This window comes from Dasypus novemcinctus, chromosome 7 (assembly GCF_030445035.2).
Source record: "Dasypus novemcinctus isolate mDasNov1 chromosome 7, mDasNov1.1.hap2, whole genome shotgun sequence".
Lineage (NCBI taxonomy): Eukaryota > Metazoa > Chordata > Mammalia > Cingulata > Dasypodidae > Dasypus > Dasypus novemcinctus.
Genome location: NC_080679.1, coordinates 36,863,164 through 36,889,156, shown reverse-complemented (window position 1 = coordinate 36,889,156; position 25,993 = coordinate 36,863,164). Strand labels below are relative to the sequence as shown.

The 25,993-nt window shown below is 39.5% G+C and overlaps 1 protein-coding gene and 1 long non-coding RNA gene across 3 annotated transcripts in view; one reads left to right on the top strand and one right to left on the bottom strand.

Annotated features, from left to right (window-relative positions):
• PLEKHM3 (pleckstrin homology domain containing M3) overlaps window positions 1–25,993 on the bottom strand; it is a 239,696-nt gene that overhangs the window by 101,740 nt on the left and 111,963 nt on the right. For both annotated transcript variants that reach the window (XM_004458144.4, XM_058300273.2), the window contains exon 6: window positions 9,490–9,553. In XM_004458144.4, coding sequence (XP_004458201.1) covers window positions 9,490–9,553 — 64 coding nt within the window. The remainder of the gene's footprint in view (window positions 1–9,489; window positions 9,554–25,993) is intronic.
• Window positions 6,164–8,529, top strand: LOC131279149 (uncharacterized). Its single transcript, XR_009186489.2, has 3 exons — window positions 6,164–6,274; window positions 6,638–6,726; window positions 8,487–8,529. It is a non-coding gene; the product is annotated as an uncharacterized lncRNA (long non-coding RNA).

The window sequence follows — 25,993 nt, the reverse complement described above, 5'->3', positions numbered from 1 at the left end:
CAACGTCACAAGGCACTTTCTCTCTCCTTGTGTCTGCTCTTCTGGTTTCCATTGACTCCTGGCTTCCTCCTGTGGCTTTCTCTGACTTCTGGCTTCTCTTCATAAGGCCTCCAGTAATACAGAGGAAGGCTTACCCTCATTAAGTTTGAAACTTAAAAGATCCTATTCACAAATGAATTCACATTTTAACAGATAATACATCTTCAAAGGAACATGGATTACAGTCTTTTGTTGGGGTACATGATATAATCTACAACAACAGATGGCTTCGTTCATGTGCTAAACGGCTGGTACTGGCTGTTGGCTAGGATTCAGCTGGGCTATAAGCCTGAATGACTACATGTGGCCTCTCTATGTGGTCTCTCTGAATGAGGACGTTTGGACTTCCTTGCAACATGGCAGCTTCCAAGAGCGAGCATCCCCAGAAAACACCAGGTTGAAGCTGTTTTGCCTTTTATGACCTAGCCTTGGGATTCACATAGCATTACTTTCATAGTCACAGGCCCACCCAAATTCAGGAAAGGAAAAATAGGCCTAACTTTGCATTGAGAGGAATGTCAAAGTAGGAAGAGCATGTGGGATGGGAAATACTGTTGTGGCCATCTTTGCAAAATAACAATCTGCCTTACTTCATTAGATGTGTCTCACAAGTATCCTGTTTTCAACTCTACTGAGCCTTCATAAGATAGGGTGCCTGCCTCTCTCATTAGTTTCTGACCTCAGAGAGTCACCTTTGCTTCTCTATTCCTAGCACAGTGCCCGGCATACAGAAATCATTCAACACTTATTTGTGGAATTGAACAGAAAAGAACTAGAGGAATTCTTGGGGTCCCCTTTCACATGGCTGTTGGTGGCTCAGGGCAATGGAAGAAGAGTGAGGGAAAAGTGCCCAATTTTATATACATACACTCATGTATATATATAAAACATTGGACAAGGAGTTTGAAAACCTGGGCCTCGGTCTTGGTTCAGTCATTTGATAGAAATTGTGCTGCTTTGGCAGGAAGGTTAATTTTTTGAGTCTCAGTTTTCCAGCCTAAGAAGTAGGTACCAAACAGAGCAGGCTTGTTTCCCTCACAAAGGTATTTTTGGAATAATGCTTTTTAAACTGTAATCCAATATACAACATTGAGATCCTATTATTATAGGATATGGTGGCTCTAAACTATGTCCACATGGTCTGACATGCTGTTTTCAAAAGGAGAGCCTAATTCTCCTCTCCTGAAATGTGGGCTGGAATTAGTGACTTATTTCGAATAAGCAGAAAGTAGCAGAAGTGATGCTCTCTGACTTCTATACAAAGTCACAGAAATGACAGGTCTGCCTGGCTTTCACCCTCTCAGATAATTTGCGAGCCAGCTACCACGTCATGAGGATACCTAAGCAGCCTGTGGAGGGACCATGTGGGAAGGAACTGAGGTCTCCCACCATCAACCAGCGGTGGGAGTAACCCACCCTGGAAGCAGATCTAGCCCCAGTGAGGACTTCTTCAGATGACTGCTACCCTGCCCAAATCTTGACTGCGACCTCAAAACAGGCCCTGAGCCCAAACTGCCCAACCAAACTGTTCTTAATTTCTGACCCACAGACACTGTGAGAGAGAATTAATGTTTACTTTTGTTTTAAATTACTAAATTTTGGGGAAATTTGTTACCCAGCAATAGGATAATCAATACAAAGGAATATGCCCCACAAACCAAGTGGTAATGTTGCAGGCATTTCTTTTGGTATGAACATGTGAGGACTTAGTTTTGAGCCAAATCTCAGCTGTTCCTAGTGACTAATCCCATCCATGAGTGAGGGGGCAGGCAGGGGAGAGTAACCCTACATTGATAAGATTGACACTAATCTGACTCTATATCTTTAAGTATTCTTTGAAAATATATTCTTTGAATATATTATGAGGGTTCTTTTAAAAATATGTATATATGTAAATGGGAAGGCAAAACAAACCAAAAAACCCCAGATGACTAGAAGCCAAAGTAGAAGTGGGAGCTAGGAAGATGGACTCCCAGGAAGCGATTTACACTATCTAAAGATGATCCGATTCTGTGGCTGTACCCTTACTGATTACTATGTTGTTTAAACTTGAGGGGTTCAGGGTGGGCTTCTGAAATCCTTATCATCACCCGGATGATGGGGCTCTCCACCCAACACTCACAACACATGGTCACCTTACTGATATGGTTTTCCACAAAGGGCAATCCCTTTGCCCTTAGCCACCACATTATCAGCCACAGCCTCTGCCCAGCTCTCCCAATCCTTTAATATATTTGTGGACCAGGAGGTCTAGTCATACTTGGATGTGGTGCTTGGGTGGGCAGAAGAGAAAACATTTTCTCTGGATAGAGACTAACAAGCGGACACAAAGAACAATCTGCACCATTGCCTCATTAATCACCTGCTTTAACCTACTTGACTAACTGGCCCCATCACTAAACACCAAAAACTGAAGTTTGAAGGCCTCTGACAAGACCTGAACTTCAGTCCCAGTTAGGTCACTTAAGCAGTAAGTTGTCTCATCACCAAGTCCCTCAAACCCCACTCTCCTGGAGCTAAGTCTTGACACACCCTGGGAGAGTGAGCATGAAGGTGTGACTATTTAGTAGCTGTTCAAGATACACCCGCTATCCTGAGATATAGTTGTTTCCATTTGCCAACCTGCCAATCCTTCCAAGAATAACATCTATTCCTCTTTCCCCATCCCTGAAAATCTGCAAGGGAAACACACTCACTTTTTAAAATTCACTTTTTAAAAAGGGATGATTTGCTTCTCAAATAACTTACAGTCCTCTTTCCTAACTCAGCTGGTTGGAACAACCCCAGATAAAACAGCTAACAGAGCTTTAGTGAAGTTTTAATGGAGGCCTCATTCCTGTCTTACCCCAGATTATGCTCCGGGTTTCTGAAGGCAGGGACGGCTGCAGCACACACAGTCACTGGTTGCAGAACAACGCAGGGTAGCTGTCACGCTTTGTTTTTCTGCTTGTTAAATCTGAATGCTCCTAATTAGTTATCCTGCCCACTAATGCCTGGGTTGACAATGGCGCAGGGATCAGAGGTGCTGAGAGGCTATGAATACAAGTTCTTTGAGTTTCTGAGGCTTGGAGACTGGTAACTGGTTGTGGGCACGGAGGTGCAGTGTTCCTATGGGCTGTGGATTCAAAGACCTCAGCCCCCATGTGAATGAAGGTCATCACCTGTTACTTCTTTGGTGAAAGGGCAGCTGCGCTGGGTGTCCACTTAGGCTAGGCCTTTGTCTGTTGACTCTGAATAGTGCCCGCAGAGAATCAGCTTCTCTGAGTATGTGTTTGCTTGGTTCGATAGGGTCATGCAAAATAATTCACATAACTTCCTTGAAGAAGAATTCAGCAACGTAAAATTTAAAAGCAGCTTCAAAATGTCTTAAACATCGCCTTTTGGTGATTACCGTGCCTAGCTATAAAACACTAGAAGTTGTTTAAGGTGGGAGCACCATTTATTTGCATAATACTTTCTGAGGCCAATTCTGACAAATGTTTAGGTCACACAGATAACAGTACCTCAGCTCTGTGGGTATGGGACCTACTGAAAAAGTCAACTGAAAAGTTAGCTGTCCGGGAATGTTTACGGAATGTTCAGAAAGTTTGAAACACGAAAAAATCATTATCCTGACATCTAAAAAACTGAGATTTTTACTTGGTTTTAGAATTGTGTGTTATTTTACAGTTTGGCATTTCTAATTGTTTTGTTTTAGGGGTTAATCCTAAATTAATTCGCTTGCTTTTCTTTTGGGGAAAGAGAAAGCTAGGAAGGTCAGGTTAATATAGTTATGTATGTATGTTTTCATTCATTCATCCACTCATCCATCCATTCTATCAAACATTTATGTGCCCTGTAAGTCATGTCAGTTGCTTCTTTTTTTATGATTTAATTTAATTTTATTTATTTCCCCCCTTGAAGCTTGCTTGCTGTCTGCTCTGTGTCCATTTGCTGTGTGTTCTTCTGTGTCTGCTTGTCTCCCTTTGTTGCATCATCTTGCTGTGCCAGCTCTCCGTGGGCGTGGGCGTGGGCTGTCAGCTCTCTGCGGGCTCGGGCCAGCTTGCCTTCACAAGGAGGTCCTGGGACGCGAACCCAGGGCCTCCCATATAATAGATGGGAGCCCAATCGATTGAGCCACAGCTGCTTCCCAATGTCAGTTGCTTTTTATAAGTGTTTATTGCCTTAATGTAAACAAACAGTTCAGACAGTTCTAGGCAACTCTGTGAAGGTGGCCTGCATTTGGTTACTATTCTCACTTTTCATGGCTCTTGAGAACTGTGGGTTTTCCCCTCTGGCATCCTTCCCATTTCACATCTCTTTAGTAAGTACTCCAAATTCCTTTCTTTACATCTATTTCCCCCTCATTAAAACTTACCTGTTGAAATCATTCTCTCCCCCCAAAATCACGCTGTTCTCAACTTGTTAAGACAAATGAATTTGTCCTAAATTAATACTAATTTATTCTTCTCGTAATATTTTCATATTAACTAGACTCTAAACTGCCTTAACCTAAAAGTAGGATCTAGTATGGAAATTCAGGGCCTGTGGAAAGTGAACAATGGAGAAATTGCTCCTCAGATCATCCCACAGAAGGGTGTTGGGTTAGGGGCTGTTAGGAGCTGGGGGTGGAGGGAGTGGGTAGAGAGGGGCTACTCTAATCAACTGCCTCACCCATGGGATCATCCAGTATCTTTTCTCACGATTCACATACAAATAGAACCATTCAATACTTAACTTACATATGCCCCAAAGGTGAGTAACACCAGAGGAGTTAGTCATTAATATACATTTTAGGTTTTGTCACAAGAGCACAAGTAGTCAAAATTTAGAAGTCAAATCTGACCTTTTCTTCAGAAAGCAGAAGGAACTTTAGAAAAAGTTTCCTATCACTTACATGGTCCAAGGAATGACATACTAAATCAGGTTCTGATTTTCTCCTTAAGAACAACTAGGAACACCTGAACATTAACTTACGTGTACTAACGCATTCTACCTGTAAAATTTGGAACCTTCCTATCAGTGTTTAAAGAACCAAGGGTAGGTAGGGATGATTTGGAATGCACTTAGAAGGGAAGGTGGTAGCCCATACAGTGAGCAAATGCATTGCGAGTTATGGTACTGTTCCTGCTATTTCATATAGGTAAATCTTTATCTGCATTCTTGTCTTAAAGATTTTGCATTGATTTGTTATAATGCTAGATAGATGGATAATCACAAAACACAAATTCTATTCTACTTCCCCTTCCTGAAATAACAAACCAGGAAAAAGTTCTTAAAAAGCATTGCCTTAGTTTCCACATTCAAAACATGCACCAATACCTATCCATTCATTCACATATGCTTAATTGCTGCTTGCCAAGTCCTTTATAAGAAACACTTTATCAGCTCAAAAATCTGTGTTTCATATCTCTTGAGAAAAAGTTTCAGTCTATAAGTTATTTTTAAAATAAAAAAAACCCAGTATATTCTGCTCAATTTACATTCAAAGGGATAGTGTTTTTTTCTAACAATATCTACCTTGCCAAGCAGAAACGCATCTGATATTCCAAACTTAAAAAATGAGTGAATCAGGCAAGTGCATCCCTGCACTCCTAGGATTTGGAGAGATTTGCCTCCATTTTATGGTGCCCTCATGGCCCTACTACTAGGCCAGGAGGGTGGTTGGCTCTATCTTACACATTATGGCTAAATGCTACCAAATGATTACAGTCAGATAATAATTGTATGTTGTTCAACTATGACCATTTTGGTGAGCTAGTAATATAGAGGGGGCAACGATTAGTGGGGAACTAAATAGAAAATTAGCGATGCAGCACCAGGATATGCTATTAATTTCACCAATAACTGACACTCATTGGCCAGTGGACAGGCAACTACAACTCCCAGAAAAATTGGAAAGTCCCCTTTGATAAGAGATGTCTGCTTTGTTATTTATTTCCTCACATCCAAGTGTGCAATAGTAAGAAAGCATGCATGCAAACAGGCCAGTAAATTCAAATGAGAAGAGGGTAAAAAATTATCTTGAACGTAACATCAGAAACATTAAGGTAGTTTGCAGTCTTCAGCCAAATTGATGAATTGAGTTTATATGCTAAAATCTTAGGGACAATTACTCCTTTTTTTTTTTTTTTTTGAGGTACCAGGGCCAGGGATTGAACCTGGGACCTCATATGTGGGAAGCCGGTGCTCAACCACTGAGCCACATCAGTTTTCAGGATTGTTACTTTTAAAAATAAAACCAGGAGACAAAAAGGTACAATTTTTAAAGTATTATTAATGTTTTATGTACTGTATTATTTTGAAACTATATATATAGTCAAATTACAAATCCCTTTTACTATGTTAAATTAACTTTTTTTTTTTAAAGGAAATGTCAATGTTTGTATTTTTTAAATAAAATCTAATGGGAAAATCAAATTCACCTAAGGGAAATTTGTAGGAAAGAATTTGTGCCTTTAGGAAGACTATTTGTATTATTACTTTTTAGGTTCGATAAGTCTTCATTCACTTTTGTTTAGTTTATCTTTCATTCCCCTGCAAAATTTATAAACTGAAATTCATTTTTCTCTATTTTATATGATAGAAAGATCTGTTTTCATAGAAACCTCTATTTTAGGAGTGAGGAATGGAATCAAACACAGGGGAAAATAAATTATTTGAAAATCCCTGAAGCTGACATGAAACAGGATGATGAAGCAGAGAGAGGTAGGCCAAAATGGCACAGAATGGCGTGGGGGTGGCAGGTGGGTCAGTCAGGAAAGGTGGGCTTGCTTTCATGCTACCACTGATATACTTTTTCAGAAAGCAATTGCACTTTTTTCTTTCTTCTTGTTTCTGTCCTTTATAAATTTGTAAGAATAGTTTGGATCCAGAGGACATGCTTGAAATTTATGCAGAACTAAGGGAAGATGGGGGTGTCCTCCTGCTAGCAATATGCAGACAGATCAAAAGCTAAATCCAATTTAACCCATTTCAGGCAGAAAACATAATTGAATTAAACTTCCTCTAAATATGATAAGTTTGGGGCTCTTAAAGCCAAGCACAAAGCACTGGGTTAGAGCAAGCTGTTAAGTAAATGGATGCATTGAGCTCTAGTTTGATAAGCTGTTGATTGCCTCTATCACTTTACTACCAAAGCTAAAAACTGATTAAGCTGCTTATGGGGCTCCTGGGACTAATGGTCTGGCCCACCAAGAATACTGCTGCCACTGATTTAAGTAAGCTGCTTGGCATGTATGGTTTGATTATTACAAAAAAAAAAAAAGACAAGAGAAGGAAAAAAGAAGGCAGCAGGGTATAGGAAAGCTTTAAAAAGCATACTTTATTATTGCCAAATGGATGAATTACTCTGAGATTCTAAAATGAATATGGAATTACTCTGATTCTTTCTCTTCATCTGATATCAAAACTCATTTTTGAAAGGCTTCTTCAAAGAGTACTCACTTTAGAGCCCACCCATTCTATTTTAAATCACCTTTACAAAAAAGTAAAGGGGCCTTCTCAAGTCATAAAGTCTAGGAGAATCCTGGAAAATAGATCAATGTGTAATGGGTGTTTTAATCACTGCTTCTTCTTGAAAACCACTTGAAAACTGTATTAGAAATTACACCTTCTCACCACAGTCAGTAGATCACCGATACATGACTATGTACTACAGGGCTTGGACAGGAGAACTGAGGGGGTGAGGGAGCTTATATATGTAAAACAGGTTTAAATTTAATGCAGAAGTAGAAATTAAAACCCTAGTATTCCCTCAGACTTCATCAACTAAACACTCTAAAATGATTTCTGCTCTTTAAAATAACCTTCTACTTCTGGGGGGACAAAGAGTACAAAAGACTATGCTTTAAATTAAATTTTTAAAAGAACCCTTGAAAAGTAATTTAGCGTCTGAAAAATGAGAAGGATCTTTTCCTCTTTTCTTCTGGGCAAAACCAGAGAGGAAACAACAACAAAAAAGAATCACAGTAGTTTGAAATGTTCTGAAAGTTGTCACAATTATTTTTTTTGAAATGACTCTTGAGAGAATCAATACATATATAGAGAGGAAAGCAATGCTTTCATTTAGTGTCTAACAGGTTCTTGCAAAGTGAGTTGTTGATTTAAATGATTAACCAAAGCTTAACACATTCAGAATTTAGGACTGAACAGACAATAATGTCAATTTTCTTCCTAACTTGCTAACCTGGTCAGTCATTAAAAGGATACACACTAAAAAACAATTTTTGATTCATAAGCTCTGTTATATTATATTAAACTTTAAAAGTTATCCATCTGGCTTAAGCACAAGTAAAAAGGCTTAATATATTGATTGTCTTTTTTATCTTTTTTTCTCATACAATTTTTTATTAAGATATAACTTGCATACCATAAAAACTCACTTTTTAAAAAAGATTTTAAAATTTACTTTATTTATCTCCCCCTCACCCAGATAATTCTCTCATCTCTCTGTTCACCTTCTCCAGGAGGCACTGGGAACCTAAGCTGGGACCTGCTACATGAGAGGTGAGTGCTCAACAGCCTGAGCTATATTCACTCCGCATGGGCTGCAGCATCTGCCAGCTTGTGGCATCAGCTAATTGTGGCAGGAAGCAGCATCTACTCATTTTCTTTTAGGAGGCACAGGGACCTGAAACTGGGACCTCCCATTGAATAGGTGGGCACCCAACTGGCTGAGCCACATCTGCTTCCCAAAACACACTCTTTAAAGTGTACAATTAAGTGTTTTTTTGGTATATGCACAAAGATGTACAACCATTACCACCATTATCTATTCTAGATCATTTTTATCACCTCAAAAAAGAAACATATACCCATTAGCAATTACTCCCTATTCCCCTATGGTCTCCAGGTCCTGGCAACCATTAACCCACTTTATAGATTTGCCTATTCTGGACATTCCATATAATCTGTACTTTTTTGTGTTTAGCTTCTTTCACTTAGCATAATATTTTCAAGGTTCAATCACATTGTATGTATCAGAACTCTATTTTCTTTTATGGCTGAATATATTCCATGGTCTGGATATAACACATTTTGTTTACTCTTCCATTAATTGATGGGCTTTGAGTAGTTTCCATTTCTTGGCTATTATGAATAAAGCTGCTATGAACATTTGCAGTCCTACCTGCCCACCTACCAGTGGAAGTGCAGGGCCATATGGTAACTCTTTAGTTAACTTTTTGAGGACCCATCAAACTATTTTCCAAAGCAGTTGCACCATTTTACATTCCTACCAGCAAGGTATGTAAATTCCAATTTCTCCATATTCTTGTCAACACTTGTTATTGTCCTATAGTATCTTATTATACAATTTTTTCTTTCATTCGGAATAAAAATTAATTACATATCAGGGCTTGTGATAAAAACTATCCCAGTGACAATAGAATTCCAGTGCCAAGATCATAATTAGCAAAGAGACTTCACCAAGAAGAAAATGGAAATGAAATGACCCCTCCAAGTGCTTACCTGCTGCAGGTCGGCAAGGGAATACAGGTGGATCTGTTGAAGAAGGTATTCTCTGGGGAAAATTCTGAAAATAAGGACAGATACATAAGTGAATTGTGGTGCTGCCACACTCATTTTTTTCTGATAAGTTTCTAAGTCTCATATAAGAATCCCTTCCCTCTCTCCTTTCCCCACTACATCTATATCTCTCTTCCCCACACTGTAATAATACCATTTTCTCAGAAATTTTTCTTTCTCACACAGATACTAAAATGGAAGTAAAAATTTGGTCTCTGATTTCCAAGGTGATCTAAATGGCTAGGAGTGCTGGGTAGAGGTGCAAGTCTGAAGAACAGAGTGGCAGGGTTCTGTGTTCCTAACAAGCTGTGTGACCTTGGGAGAGTCCTGAAACCTATCTGGCTTTAGCTTCTTCACTGTAGAATGAGAGTGACTGAAGAGTGTCTCTAAATATTTTTTCAGGTCTATTATTCTAAGTCTAAATTACTAATAATAAATTTTAGAGCTGAAAAAATAAATCAGAGTGGCAACCTACATATCTTTTTTTAGAGATTTCTATGGCTTTCATTAATGGGGACAATGATACTGAATATCACATTAATGAAATAACCTTTCCTTTTACATGTACAGTGATGATAATTTTTAGGACCTATGTACAGATGGGAATAACGGGTCAAAATATTTTAGGTTGGAACTACCGGACACAGTCCAATATCTTTGGCTAATGTCAATTCACAACATCTGGATAGATAACAGAGTGTGAATAGAAAAATACCATCAATTATAGACAAGTAGACAGATATCAAAGTATAGATGGTTAGAAAACACCACCCCTAAACCCCCTAAACAAAAACAAAACTCATGTGTTAGCATTTTTCTCTCTGTTTCATGTGGTACTATGCAATTTTCTTACATCCTAAATGAAAGAAAGCATCAATTTATTCAATTAATATTTATGACTTCCCATGATATGCCATACACTGTGCCAGCAGTAGGAAGACAGTTATGAATATAGAGTCTCAATATCTGAGCTCAAGGAGCATATAGTGAAGTAAGGGAAAGACACATACACCAATCATTATAATACAGTGTGGTAATTGAAATATAAGAGGTATGCATGGGATACACATTTTTGGAATGGTCTAACATGGTGGATCCCAATTCTGGCTATCTATAGAATCACTCGGAAGCATCTAGAAATTAACAAGGCATGGGTAGAGCCCAGAAATTAGTAAGCAACTAGAAAAAACAAAACAAAACACAAACTCTCCTGATTATTAGTGCAGCTAAGGTTTAGAATCACTAGCCTAATATCTAGCTCACTGGGGAAATTCATTATTCAACCTTTCAATTAAGAATGCATTACTAGGGAAGTGGATTTGGCTCAACTGATGGAGCGTCCGTCTACTATATGGAGGGTCCAGGGTTTGATACCCAGGGGCTTCCTGACCCATGTGGTGAGTTGGCCCATGCACAATGCTGCAGCACGCAAGGAGAGCCCTGCCATACAGGAGTGTCCCCACGTAGGGGTGCCCCCCACACAAGAAATGCACCTTGTGATAAAAAAGGACAGCCCACCCAGGAGTGGCGCAGCACACGGAGAGCTGATGCAGCAAGATGACGCAACAACAACAAAAAAAGAGATGCAGTTTCCCAGTGCTGCCAGATAATGCAAGCAGACACACAGCAAATGGACACAGAGAGCAGACAACAGGGGTGGGGGGGAAGGGGAGAGAGGAGCGGAGATGAAGGGGAGAGAAATTAAAAAAAAAAAAAAAAGAATGCATTACTTGTCAAATCCTAGAGATAAAACCAACCAACCTTCCTTCCTCCCTTCCCGCCTTCTTCCCTTCCTCCCTTCCTTCCTTCCTTCCTCCCTTCCTTCTTTTATCCCTCCCTCTCAACCATCCATCCATCAATTCATCTACCACTTCAATAATGGTTAAGCACATATGGTGTACCAACCACTATACTAGGCCACTGAAGAAAGAACAGTGAACCAAGTAGATAAAGTCCTTCCCCCATGAAGGACTGGGGCAGGCATATTCTAGTTTGGAGTTTTCCTAGAATGTATGGTAGCCTTGAAGAATTCTGCTGGAAGGTGTTACTTCACCACAGGAATGAGACTAGAACAAGTGAGTGACAAAGACATTACATTCTAGGAAACAGAATACAGTTCCTTAGTATGGACAATCTTTAACCCCAATGGGTTAAAACTTCATCTGTGGCAGGAAGCAGAGCATAGTCCCAGCTATGCTGGGTAGGGGATAGGGAAAGTGCTCAATTCCTCCAACTGGGATTAAGCTTCCCTAGAGAAACGCCCTGTTATGGAAAGTAGACAATGGTCCTGGCCCCATAAGACATAACCAGCTGCCATTTTCAATAACACACACAGAGATGATCAAGAAACCTATCAGATAATGTAACACACCACATACACAGATTGAAGGGGAAAAAAACACATGATCATATCTATAGATGCAGAAAAAGCATTTGACAAAATCCAGCACACTTTCTTGATTAAAAACACTGCAAAAGGTCAGAATAGAAGGAAACTTTCTGAACATGATAAAGGGTATATATGAAAAACCCACAGCTAACATCATTTACAATGGTGAAATCCTAAAATCTTTCCCTCTAAGATCAGGAATAAGACAAGGATGCCCACTGTCACCCCTTCTATTTAACATTGTGTTAGAAGTACTTGCTCAAGCACTGAGGCAAGAACCAGACATAAAAGGCATCCAAATTGGAAAGGAAGAAGTCAAAATTTCACTATTTGCAGATGACATGATCCTATACATAGAAAACCCTGAGAAGTGTACCACAAAGCTTCTAGAACTTACAAATGAGTTCAGTAAAGTTGCAGGTTATAAGATGAATGCACAAAAATCAGTAGCATTTCTGTACACCAATAATGAGCAACCTGAGGAGGAAATCAAGAAACAAATACCATTTATAATAGTAAATAAAAATATCAAATACCTAGGAAAAAATTTAACTGAAGATGTAAAAGACTTATACACAGAAAACTACACAACACTGTTCAAGGAAATCAAAGAAGACCCAAATAAATGGAAGAATATTCCCTGTTCATGGATAGGAAGACTAAATATTAAGATGTCTATCTTACCAAAACTGATCTACAGATTCAATGCAATCCCGATAAATTTCAACACAGCATTTTTTTTTTAAGATTTATTTTTTATTTATTTCTCTCCCCCCCCCCGCCCCCCCGGCAGTTGTCTGCTTTCTGTGTTCATTTGCTGTGTGTTCTGTGTTCCACTTGTATTCTTGTCAGTGGCACTGGGAATCCGTGTCTCTTTTTGTTGCGTCATCTTGCTGCATCAGCTCTCCATGTGTGCGGCACCTTTTCTGGGCAGGTTGACTTTTTTTTCATGCTGGGCAGCTCTCCTTATGGGGCACATTCCTTGCGCGTGGAGTTCCCCTATGCAGGGGACACCACTGCGTAGCATGGCACTCCTTGCACAGCATGGCACTTCTTGTGCACGGGCCAGCTCCACACGGGTCAAGGAGGTCCTGGGTTTGAACCAGGGACCTCCCATGTGGTAGGCAGATGCCCTATCCATTGGGCCAAATCCACTTTCCAACATAGCATTTTTTAATGAACTAGAAAAACTATGAAATTTATTTGGAAAGGAAAGAGGCCCTGAATTTCAAAAGACATATTGAAAAAGAAAAATGAAATTGGAAGAATACTACCTGACTTCAAAACATACACACAAAGCTACAGTACTGAAAATGGCATGGTATTGGCACAAGGATAGACACACTGACCCATGGAACTGAATTGAGAGTTCTGATATAGATCCTCATATATACAGTTATACGATATTCGACAAGGCCACCAAACCCACTCAGCTGGGAGAGAATGGCCTCTTCAACAAATGGTGCCTACAGAACTGCATATCCATACACAAAAGAATGAAAGAGGATTACCATCTCACACCTTATACAAAAAATCAACTCAAGAAGGATCAAAGACCTAAAGATAAGAACCAAGACCATAAAGACCTTGGAAAACAATGTAGGGAAGCATCTATAAGGCCTATGCTCGTAATAGGAAATGGCTTCATAAACTTCACACCCAAAGCCCAAGCAGCAAAAGAACAAATAGATAAATGGGACCTCCTCAAAATTAGTCTTTTGCACCTCAAAGGACTTTGTCAAGAAAGTGGAAAGAATAGGAGACGAATATCCTGCATATATAAAGAACTCCTATATCTCAGAAATGAAAAGACAAACAACCCATTTAAAAAAAGGGGCAAGAGATTTGAACAGACTTCTCTAAAGAAGAAACACAAATGGCTAAAAAGCACATGAAAAGATGCTCAACATCACTAACTATTAGGGAAATGCAAATCAAAACTATAATGAGGGAAGTGGATTTGGCTCAATGTCCGCCTACCACATGGGAGGTCCAGGGTTCAAACCCAGGGCCTCCTGACCCATGTGATGAGTTGGCCCACATGCAGTGCTGATGCGCACAGAGTGCCATGCCAAGAAGGGGTGCCCCCGCATAGGGGAGCCCCATGCAGAAGGACTGCGCCCCTTAAGGAGAGCCACCCAGTATGAAAAACGTGCAGCTTGCCCATGAGTGCTGCTATACACATGGAGAGTTGATGCAGCAAGATGACACAAAAAAAAAGAGGCACAAATTCCTGGTGCTGCTGACAAGAATATAAGCGGACACAGAAGAACACACAGTGAATGGACACAGAGAGCAGACAACAGGGGGGAAGGGGAGAGAAATAATAAAAAAAAATAATTTATTAAAAAAAATCACTAACTGGTGATGTAACTAGAAAGAGACCTTGAATAAAAGGGTCAACTCAGACCAGCAGAATATCTCAGCCTACATGTAGGATCATGTGTTAAAAACTGCTTTTTGACCTTGAAGGGGGAAATGGCAAAGACAAATGAGTTTATATGGCTAAGAGTCATCAAAAAAGAGTTGGGAGGTCACCAGAGGGGTCGCGCTTATGCACGCCTCAGCAGGACCCCAGAGACAGCCAAAGCAGATACAATTCCAGGTACTGGTTTTCCTGAGGATTACAGAGACCCACAGATTCTATGGTCATGGCAAGTGGCACTGGAATTCAATGCTGTGTCAGTTGGCCCTACTTTGGAATTCATATTCCTGAGTGTGACGGAGTTGGACTCAGATGTGACCTTTCTACACATGCCTCTTCTATCACTTTTACTGAACCTGTGGTTGGCCCTAGGGTTGGTGTATACTCAGGAGACTTGAATCTCTGGACTGTCCATGTGTCAGCTGGGCCTTGAGCCTCAGCAGGTTTGCAACTTCTACCCACTGGTTCATTGGACTTACCCAGGCCAGGTAACAGAGAGGTGAAGATGGTCAACCACCACACCAGGGTACTGAGAGGGCCTACAACTGCAAGCAGGAGAATTGCATTCATCATCCATGTGGAATATAAGCCCCCTCTCAATATAGAGGTGGAGTGGACATCACCAACCCAGGGTCCACAGGATGGAGGAATAAAATACGGATTAGAGTGGACTTACTCATATTCTAAATATTGTGACTAGTAAGGGAAGAAATTGTAGCACTGATGTGGAGGAAGTGGCCACAGTAGTTGCTGAGGGCAGGGAAAGGGAAGAAGAGATGTGATGTGGGGGCATTTTTGGGACTTGGAGCCGTCCTAATGATATTGCAGGGACAGATGCTGGACATCATATATCCTGCCATAACCCACTGAATGGACTGGGGGAGAGTGGAAGCTACAGGGTAAACTATTATCCATATGGTGCAGCAGTGCTCCAAAATGTATTCACCAACTGCAATGAATATGTCACAATGATGAAAGAGGTTGTTGATGTGGGAGGAGTAGGGTGAGAGGAGGTGGGGGAATATGGGAATCTCATTTTTTGAATGTAACATTAAAAAAAATAATGAAGAGATTACAAAAAAAAAAAAAAAAAAAAAGAAACCTATTCCTTATGGCACCCTGAAGTGTTGACCACCAATAACAATAAGAGCTACCACTTTGGGCTTGGTACTTAACAAATGTCATTTCATTTAATCCTTACAACAGCCTTGCAAGGTAAGTACTACTTTCATTTTACAGAAGAGGAGACTGAGGCTCAGTGGCAAAGACTAATTTGCCCAGTTCTTCCTTTACCAAGTGTTAAGAATATGGTGATACTGGGAGAATTACAACTAATGTAACTTATGGATGATATTTAACAGTTATATTGTAGAAGTTTGCGGCAATGGCAAAGAAGATAGTATATCAATTCTAAGGGACAACGATAGGGGGATATAAGGGAATATAGGATTTTTCCTTTTGGAGTAATGAAATGTTCTATAATTGACTGAGGTGATGAAAGCACACCTCTGTGATGAAAATGAGAGCCACTGTGTGTACACTCTGAATGGATTGTATAAAGCATGGGACTGTATAACACACTGAATCCTGTGGTGGAAGATGGACTGTGTTTAACAGAATAAATATGAGAACGTCCTCTCATGAACTATAACAAGTATATAATACTAATACAGGGTGTTAATACTTGGGTGGAGTGGGGGAAAACACACCAAATGTAAGATATTAGTTACACAGTAGTAATATTTAGTTAGTAGTAATATTTTGATGATGCTCTTTCATAGTTTGTAACAAATGTTTCACAGCAATGCAAGGTATTAGTGGAGGGGTAATGAATGGGAGCCCTGCATGATGATATGCATGCTTGTTTTGTAAGTTCACAACTTTTACTATACACTTATTGTTTATGTATGTTTATGTATGAACGATAAACTTCAAAAAATTTTTTAATGAAAAAAAAAAGGCTGCAGACTTGGCCCAGTGGTTAGGGTGTCCGTCTACCACATGGGAGATCCGCAGTTCAAACCCTGGGCCTCCTTGACCCGTGTGGAGCTGGCCCATGCGCAGTGCTGATGCGCGCAAGGAGTGCCCTGCCATGCAGGGGTGTCCCCTGCATAGGGGAGCCCCACGCGCAAGGAATGCACCCCATAAGGAGAGCCACCCAGCATGAAAGAAAGTACAGCCTGCCCAGGAATGGTGCTGCACACACAGAGAGCTGACACAACAAGATGGCGCAACAAAAAAAGAAACACAGATTCTCGTGCTGCTGACAACAACAGAAGCGGACAAAGAAGACACAGCAAATAGACACAGAGAACAGACAACCGGGGTGGGGGGAGGGGAGAGGAGAGAAATAAATAAATAAATAAATCTTTAAAAAAAAAAAAAGACTAATTTGCTCAAGTAAAGACTAATTTGGATGACCAGTTGGGTTTCAAACCCAGGCCTATCTGCCTCCAAAGGCCTATGCTCCTCCCCCTTTCTTGGAAAGGGGGTGGGAGGCAGGAGGTGAGTTTCCTTTAAATGAATTATAGCAGGGTCAAACTCAGGGCAGCATATTTGTAATATTCTGTTCTTTAAAGTTCTTTCTGCTCTAAAATCCTATGACTTCTATGATTGGAACTACTATGGAAATATATGGAACTATGATTGGGAGTACACAGGATATAGAATTATTTACAAATATTCCCAAATCATACTGGTATACCCTTAGTTGAGTACTACACCCAGCTGGTCAGTCATCCAGTCAACAAATCTTACTGAGTGTCTAAAATAAGCTTGGCAGTGGGCTAAGTGCTGGACATGGATCTGTCAATGAACATCAGTGATGAGCAACAAAGATCATTCCCAGTTTCCGCTTACTAGGCTGGGTCCTTCTTGTTTCCAAACACTGTTCATTACTCTTCTTTCAAAATAACTACCTAACTCTGGTCATAGTCATCTGTAATACCCCTTCAATGTTATGTGTACAGCTAAAGTTATATATGTATTGTTTTATGTTTCTCTGTGTTGAAATATTTTTTACATGTTTATCTTCTCCCTCTCTTTTGAGGAGATTCTAAGCCCCTCCAGAAAAACTTGATATTGTCTCCTCTTTATCACTCTTCAGTGTCTAATAACATAATTTACATGAGGTCAGTCATAACAGACACAAAGGATTGGAAATGCAATAAATGAGGAGAAGATAAGGGAACTGAGGTTGTTATGTCTGGAGAAAATGTTGCATCCAGGAGATTTAGTGGTGGCCATAAAAATACAGATTTTTTTAAAAACAGAGAATGTCAATCAGTCTTTCTCCTCCCAGGATGGAAACGGTAGCACAAAAACATTGCAATAAAATATAAGAATAAATTTCCTGGGAGGGGAAACTATTAGGTATTATATTGTCTCTTAGAGTGATCCTTTTTTTTTTGTCAATAAAAAAGGAAAAAGAACTTTGAAAAAATTTAGAGGTAGGGACCTGCTCTTCTACTTAGAGTTTGAGGATTTCAAAGGCAGGACCAGATAACTTAAGGTTCACTCTCACTGTCAAGTTTTTTCACCTTTCCCATTGCATGCATCTTCAGGGCAGACTGAATTTGCAAGACATTTTCTGAATATCTTTTTTAGGAAGACCATCCATAGGGGAAGTGCAAGGTAAGTAAGGACACAAAAGTCCAACCCAGGAAAGTGTGGGCCATGGCAGCTTCTCACCTGGGTAATGTCAAGGGCCTTTCCCTACATAGCTTAGGTCCCCAAGTTGTTCTGTCTGGTAGGAGCCCTTTAGGGAAATGGAGAGAACAAGTGAGAATTCTCAAAGGCCAGTTCCCTTAAGCTCTGATCTGTAGAAGGGGATACAGAAAATCTTCAGGCCCAAGGTATGCTCAGGTAGCATTAAGGTGCCTTAGGCAGATCTGACTAGGGAAAGACAAGGCTTCACAAGGGACGCAGAGATGAATTCTCTGCCACTTTAGGGACTCTGTTAGGAGGGCTCTTCATGTCTGAGACGCAAAGCTTGACATCTCCTTCAGATGTCACTACACCATTAATTTTACTATTAATGTATTTAGTAAAGAATAGATGATTTTATTTGCATGATTTTTAAAAAAGTTTTTGTTTGTTTGTTTTGCCAGAAAACAGGCCTTGTGATCACCATACCTCCCATGAATTTAATACAAATGAAGTCCAGCCTTAGGACCTCTGTGAGTTGTCACTATGGTTATGGAGACAGTAGTCTCAGAACCTAAAATCGGCACACATTTCATTGCAGTATATAACTGCTGGGCACATAACATGTGCCATGTATTACCTTGGGCCCTGGAGATATGGAGAAACCGTAGTTCTTTATATTTAGGAATATGCAGACAAGTGGGATAAACAGACAAGTAAGCAAATTGTTATGATTTGCTATGAGGAGTGCTGAAAAAGAAGACTGTGCAGAGGTGAATGGAGCTAGCAGGACACCTGGTCAGGAAAGGCTCCTGCGAGAATGGACAAGCCAGAATTAATCTGAAGATGCAGAAGGATGTGTATTCCAGGTAAGGCAGCAGAGGCTAGACTGAGTATGATGCATTTAGGGGCAGACAAAGGAGCTGTATATGTGAATGTGTGTGGGAAGGGGGATCTGTAGGGAATGAAGTTAGAAAGTTTGGTAGTAGCCAGACATGAGAGGTCTTGAATTTAATGCAAAAAATTTGCCTGAAAGGAGAGGTGCCACAGAAGTGCATTAAGCAGGAGAATGACAAGATTAAAGCAGTGACTTTGAAAGACCATAGACAGCAGAAGAGCATGGTGGAGCCACTGAAGGGAAAGTGTATATATACATATATATAAACTAGGTGATGAACGATGGAGACCTGAAGAGAATTAAAATAGTTGATGGGACAGATTTCTATAGCAGAATCCACAGGCCATGATGACGACTAACTGGAAGTGAAGGCCAGGAAGGAGCCTGGGATTATTCATAGCCTTCTATCTAGTCCAAATAGATAGACAGTAGTTCCACTTACTGATGTAGAAGATAAGGAAGAGGAAGTGTCTTTGGCTGGGAAAGAGTAGCTTAGTTGTTGGGGTAGGATGTTGGAATTATGGGGAATATCCAAGTGGAGCTGTCCAGTGAGTCTAGGTAGGAGATTTTTATGACCCCAACCTATAGGTTTTAGGTGAAACCACGAAATGAGTGAAAGCCCAGGATAACACATATTGGGAAATGAAAGACTGGACCTTAGCCAAACAGTGCAATTTAAGAAGTCGATACAGGGAAGGAGCAGTTTGATAAGAGAGGAGAAAAACCAGAAGGGCAAGTGTCAGGGAAGCCAAGGAAAGAGAGAATTTCAAGAAGGAAGAAGTGGGTCAAGGGCATCAAAGGCAACGGAGAAGTCAAATAACAAGAGGAAGCCTCTCATGAGGCCTGAAAAGTGCCTGCTGGATTTGGCAGACAGGAATTCATCAGTGACCTCAGAAAGAGTGGTTTCAAGGGAGGGAAGGGAGAGAAGCCAGGTGCCAGAAGGGTGAGAGGTGAAGGATTGTGGATTATTCTTTTAAGAAGTAACCTTAAAGGAAAAGAAAGAAACTGGGCTATTGCTAGAGAAGGTTGTAGTACTAAAAAATGATTCTTTTTTAAAATATGGGAGAGACTTGGGTATATTTATATGCTAAAAGGAAAATGCTATAGAAGCTGAAGTTGAAGATACGAAAGTAGGGATAACTGAGGGAGCCCTGTAAAGACCTAGAAGAATCAGGAAATAGACCCTGCTGGAAGCTTTTTCAAACACACACACACACACACACACACACACACACGTGTTTTCTTAGTTGAAATGCTTCAAGTTTCTATTAACGTGTTACACCAAAGGTAATTAATTTCCTCCAACATTCCCCCAGAACTTCAACACATTAGTAATGGAAAAGTATAAACTAAGCTAAGTTTATCTGACTTAGCAGTCTTTTGGTAAACAGGATCTTGCTTACACATTAGTGGTAAACACTGATGTGTTTAGGGCTTTCTGTGCTTTAAGTGACCTCACTGCCCTGCAGGTCTATTAATCATCAGGTCTGGCAGCATTTTTCCAATGAGCCAACCATGCAGACAACCCTGCACAGGCCAGTGCAAGTTCATCTGGGTGGCCCTGACACTCCAGTCAAAGGACAAATGTGATAAGGAAAGTCAACTCCACACTTTACTCACTCATCAAAGTAAACCACATCACTGGCAGGTAGCATCGTTAGATTTTCTGAAGAAACCGGCTAAAAGATCATGAAAATCAACATGTGCTATAATTTCTGGAGCCAACATTTTCTATTTTATCATCTTTAAAATTGCCTGACACACTGGGCAGGTAACTGAGGTTTCATTTATGAATGGCTATAGTAAGTAAAGGGAGAAAAGATGAAAATTAAAAAAGAAAAAGGTCATATATAATCCACAGTCCTTATATTATGCAGCTGGTGCTTGGGGTCAAAAATGCAGAGATAATTGCCAATGAAATCAAAAGTAGCAGTCTTCATAAAAAACGTAGGGGAGCCTCATCCAACTTTGTGCCATGACACTAAGTCAGATAAATCAGGACTAGTTTAACCTAATTTTTGAGGACTTCAACTCAGCTCTACCAAGCCCTGATGCTCATGAGAAAAGAGATTGGGTCAGGCTGTGAAGTAGGCAAACCTTTGCAGGATTTGATAGATTTAATATCACTTCTCTGAAGCTCAGTTCTTAGAGGTGCACAACTGACATTTAAAAACTCAAAGGTCAAATGAAAATAAAAAAATTGTAATGAAAACATCTCAGCATATGTTTTAAAGACATGCTTTAAATAAACGACCCCCCACACACACACAATAAAAAAAATAACAGCAAAAGCAAAACTTACTATTTGATTCTAAACGATAAGGGTCTAAAGGAAGAATATGTGGAGAGGTACATAAGGAATAATTTTAAAAGGAAAACCATTTATTCATATAATACTACTGTATTTTCCAAGAATAATATATGTTCCAGTGTAGGTAATTTTCATTGAGTTGAAAGAGCCACGTTTGTCCTTCCTCTGTAGGGCACATACATCCACTCTGAAATCAGCAAAAAGCCCTGTGAAACATCCCCAGGCAGATGCAATTTGGTGTTCTTGATATCAGCTGTAAACTCCTTCTGAAATAGTTACATTAGGCTGGATGTTGACAGGACTCATATGTTCCTAGCTAATGGAAAAACAATTTTAAATCAAAGGCAGATATTTTGATAGCAAGGCCTATGGAAGAAACAAGCTTCAAACATTTCTCTAGATACCTTATTTTGCTAATCTCATTGGTTGAAAAAGAGGCAAGATTGCACCAGATTTTATATCTTGGCTGAGAGTTGTGGGAAATAAAGGTTTCTCCTACCAGCTCATTCAGAAATTGTACTTAAGTTTCTTAGCAACAACTTAAAGCTTGGAGTAGAAATAAATGGGACGTCATTTTCATTGTGATTATTCTGGGTTCTGATTATAAAAGTGAGAGACAGCTCTTACAGATCTTAGCTGAAGTTCAATTTTTTAATGATTGCAAGGATATAATATTTTCCTGCAATGAATTATAATTTTTTGTTGAATCTTAGAAAAGGATTTTAGATATTTTATTCTCAGAATAAGATAAAATCACATTCTAACTTTCTGAAGAATGACTCAGTGAAGAGTTGCATATAATCATATGATTATGATGTTATAATCAAATTAATATGCAACTTTCCAGAGTTCCTTCCTCAAAAGTTATTCATCTGATTAGTTTTGAATGCCACTGTCTTTTCCTTTTTAGGGGTGCTAATACTGGTAGTTAATATATAAGTATATTTGCTGAATGAGAGCTTTGACTCGAGTAAATGCAGAAAGGGGGAGGCACTATTAGTAGATCAGGAGGTTAGATGAACATAATTCCAGAAGCCAAGCAAGGGAAAGGGAATTCTTTAAGTAGTATGAGAAAAACAGTTGCTTTCAAAAACTATCAAAATGATGTCTTGTATTTTAGTAGTTTCTGAGTCCTGATAGATTCATGAATCTAATATGGCTAAAGCCCCAACTGCAGCTAATGACACCATTTAATTAGCTAATTTGAAAATCAGCCATTAAACTCTGGCTAATAATAAATTTTAAACAGAATATAAAGAGCTGTATTCACTTACTGAGCTTAAACAACTGTTATCTACACACTGTAAGTGCTAATAATTACTGGTCTTTAATGAGACTAATTTAATGATAATATTGTTGGTAAAATGGGCTTGTTCTTCTAAAATTCAATATTAGCCAGACTTTGTTGGCTAATAATTAACTGCATGTTTAGATTTCAGATTTTAGTATAGGCTATTTCTCATATGCAGTTTAGAGACATAATAAACCTAGTGTGTATAGAATGTGTTTTAAGAATTGGGCTATTCTAAGAGGCACACTCTTTCTAAGCTAGTCTCCTAAATTAAGCTTATTTGATTCACAACAGCATGCAATCTATTCTCTTTGTGATAGATAATCCTTTCCCCTAATGTATCCTGACCCTTTTTGGGGGGAGGAGGAAGTGTTGCTATGAAATGATCTCTACCAGCTCATATATTAATAGCTCATGCAATCTTTTGTTGAGTATACCGAACAAAATTCTCATTTACTTCTTTGAAGACCAATGGTATATAGGTCTCTCAGTGTCATATCAATGGTATACACTCACACATAAACACACCATTTTCACTCAGTGTTTCATGATGCCATAGACAAATATTTAGTGACATAAAAAGATGTTCACAAAGTAAAAACAAAGTGAAACAAAGTAAAAAATAGAATAGACAGTAGAAAACCATTTTTATGGGAAAAGATCATCTGTAGATGAAAGGGTCTGGAAGGATATACACCAAAATGGTAGGGTAATGAGTGGCTTTTATTTTCTTATTTTTTTCTGTAATGAACAATATTCTTTTGTAATAAGAATAAAACAAGTTTGACCAAATTGGGTAGGCAGAATCTTGGTAATAGTACTCCATGCATTTAATTAATTTAGTACTCCATGCATTTAATCAACAAACATTTATTAAGCCCCCACTATATGTCAGGCATGGCTTGAAGCTCTGGGGATACAGCAGGAAGCAAAACAGATAAAAAGCCATGACCTTATGTAGCTTATATCTAGTGGGGAGAGCAGGGCCACTATATGACTGCATAGGTTGAGCAAAGAAAAACCGCCATCCATATCCACACATTATGGCCTGAGAGTGGGAAAGAGACAAAATAAAACACCATGTTATATAGTGGTAAGAAAGGAAACAAGAGAGGGAGTGTGTTTGGGATGGGTAAGGAAATCTGTAATTTAAAGAAGGGTGGTCAAAGAATGCACCATTAAGGTGACAGTTGAATAAAAACCTAAAGGAGGTAGGGAAGCAATCTATGCAGTTGTCTGGGGGAAAGGAATAGCAGGTATAGAAATTCAATTATGAGCCTTGTAGGTGTACTTGAGGACCAACAAAAAGGCATGAGTGACTGGAACAGGGCAAAAAGTTGTGGTACAGAGGTAATGGGGGCTGAGACCTTGTATTGCCTCAGATATTACTTGGAGTGAGAGGTTAATCTATTAGATCATTTGGACCAGGATGACATCATCTGATTTACACATTAACTTTAGTGGTTGTCTTAAGAATAAACTGAAGTGGGCCAAGGATGAAATAGAGAGAGACCAGTTAGGAAGCTATTGCAATAATTCAGGAGAAAGATGATGGTGGCTTGGACCAGAGTAGTAGCATTAGAAGTAGTGATAAGTGGATATATTTTGGTGATAAAACTGACAGAAATTGCTTTGGACTGGATTTGGGATGTGGGAGAAAGGTGTTTGGCCTGAAGAACTGGATAGATGGAGGTGCCATTTAGAAACATGGGGGAAAGCAGATGTGGCCCAGGCAATTGAGTTCCTGCCTACCACATGGGAGGTCTCTGGTTCAGTTCCTGGTGCCTCCTAAAGAAGATAGCAAGCTGACGTGACAGGCAGGTGCAGTGAGCTGATGCAGCAAGACAACACAACAAGAGACACAAGAAGGAAAATATAATGTGAGATACAACAAAGCAGGGAGTGTAAGTGGCTCAAGCGATTAGGTGCCTTCCTCCCACATCAGAGGTCCCAGATTCAGTTCCCAGTGTCTCCTAAAGAAAGAAGGAATATGAACAGACACAGCAAGTGCAATCAACGAGGGGATGGGGAGAAATAAGTAACTAAAACAAATCTTTAAAAAAAAAAAAAGAAACATGGGGAAGGCTGTGCAAGGAGCAGTTTGTGCAGGAATGGGATGCGGGGGATACTAAGAGCCCAATTTTGGACATGTTAAGTTTGAGATGCTATTAAACATCCAAAGGACATGTCAACCTTTGGAATTAGCTTCACCTCCTATGATGTTATTAGAAACACCAAGTTTTTTCTGGAGGAATAAGGAAAGGAGTGGGAAGGGGTCTGGGTAAATCTGATGATATTTTGAGACTGGTCTAGGAGAAGTAATGACAGTTCTGACAGGATATAGATATAACACAGTTTTATTTTCCTAGTACCTACCAGGATAAATAATGTTATTAAAAATGGCAGTCTTTCTGGTAGAAATTTCTCTCCATTCAGAAAAATCGACATTTTTGCAGGAACTAATGCTGGATATAATCATAATTTCAAAAAGAATGTGGAGCAGTCACTTTTGTTATTTTCTTGAGACTCCCAAGTGAAACCCCTAGGTTGCCTTAAAATGGTCTAAGCCAAAGACTAAACTTGCTAACATGTAGGACCAAATGTTCCCTAAGATCCAGCACAATTCTGCTCTAAGCAACTAAGAGAACACTCAAGAATATTGACTATAGGTCTCAATTAGTGTTGATGAGAAACTAGTTTGAAATTTATATCATAATAAGAACTCTCAATTCACCGGGTACCCCAAATCCCCCAATTCCCCAAATCCCCTCTGTGATGATAGGGAATGGAAAACACAGAAACAACCATGTAAATCCTAGAATTTCTTTCCTGTACTGAATGATTTCATGTCAGCACTCAGAACAGAAAATATGGCTTAAATCAGGGTTTCTGAGAAGTTAGTCCAAAAGACTGGGGCCAGTTTGGTGAAGCTTTTTAGTAGTTCAAGGTAAGATGAGAAAATAAGAAAATGAGTTTTAAATCTATTTGATTTTTTAAAAAATCTGCTTAATATTATGAGGCTGTTACTTATTTTTGTGTGTATTACTATGTTCTTACATGAAGTGAAGGTAAGAAATAGAAAGCAATGTTTTATTTGCCTTTATAAATAAGACATATATAGGGCAATTCTATAGCTGTATCTGTACTTTTGTTTTAAATTTACAGGTCTGTGAAATGTCAAGACCTGGCAAATGCTGAGCTAGAGGAAATGCACTTGTTAGTGTTAAGCCAGTTATCTATGCCTGTGAGCACAGGAGTGAGTGTGTCAGCAACCCCTCCTCCCCATTCAGGGACATCACTGCCCACCTCCTCCCTGCCTTCCTTCACACTCTCCTAAGTGACCTCAATCAAGGCTTCAGAATTAAAGGTAGTTCCCCTTAAGAGACAGGAGGCCTCTGGACATCATCACCAACGTGAAATATGATGGGGAAAGCAGCAGCAACTTAACACCTGGTTTCTAGTGTGGACTCTGCTGCTTACTAGCTTTG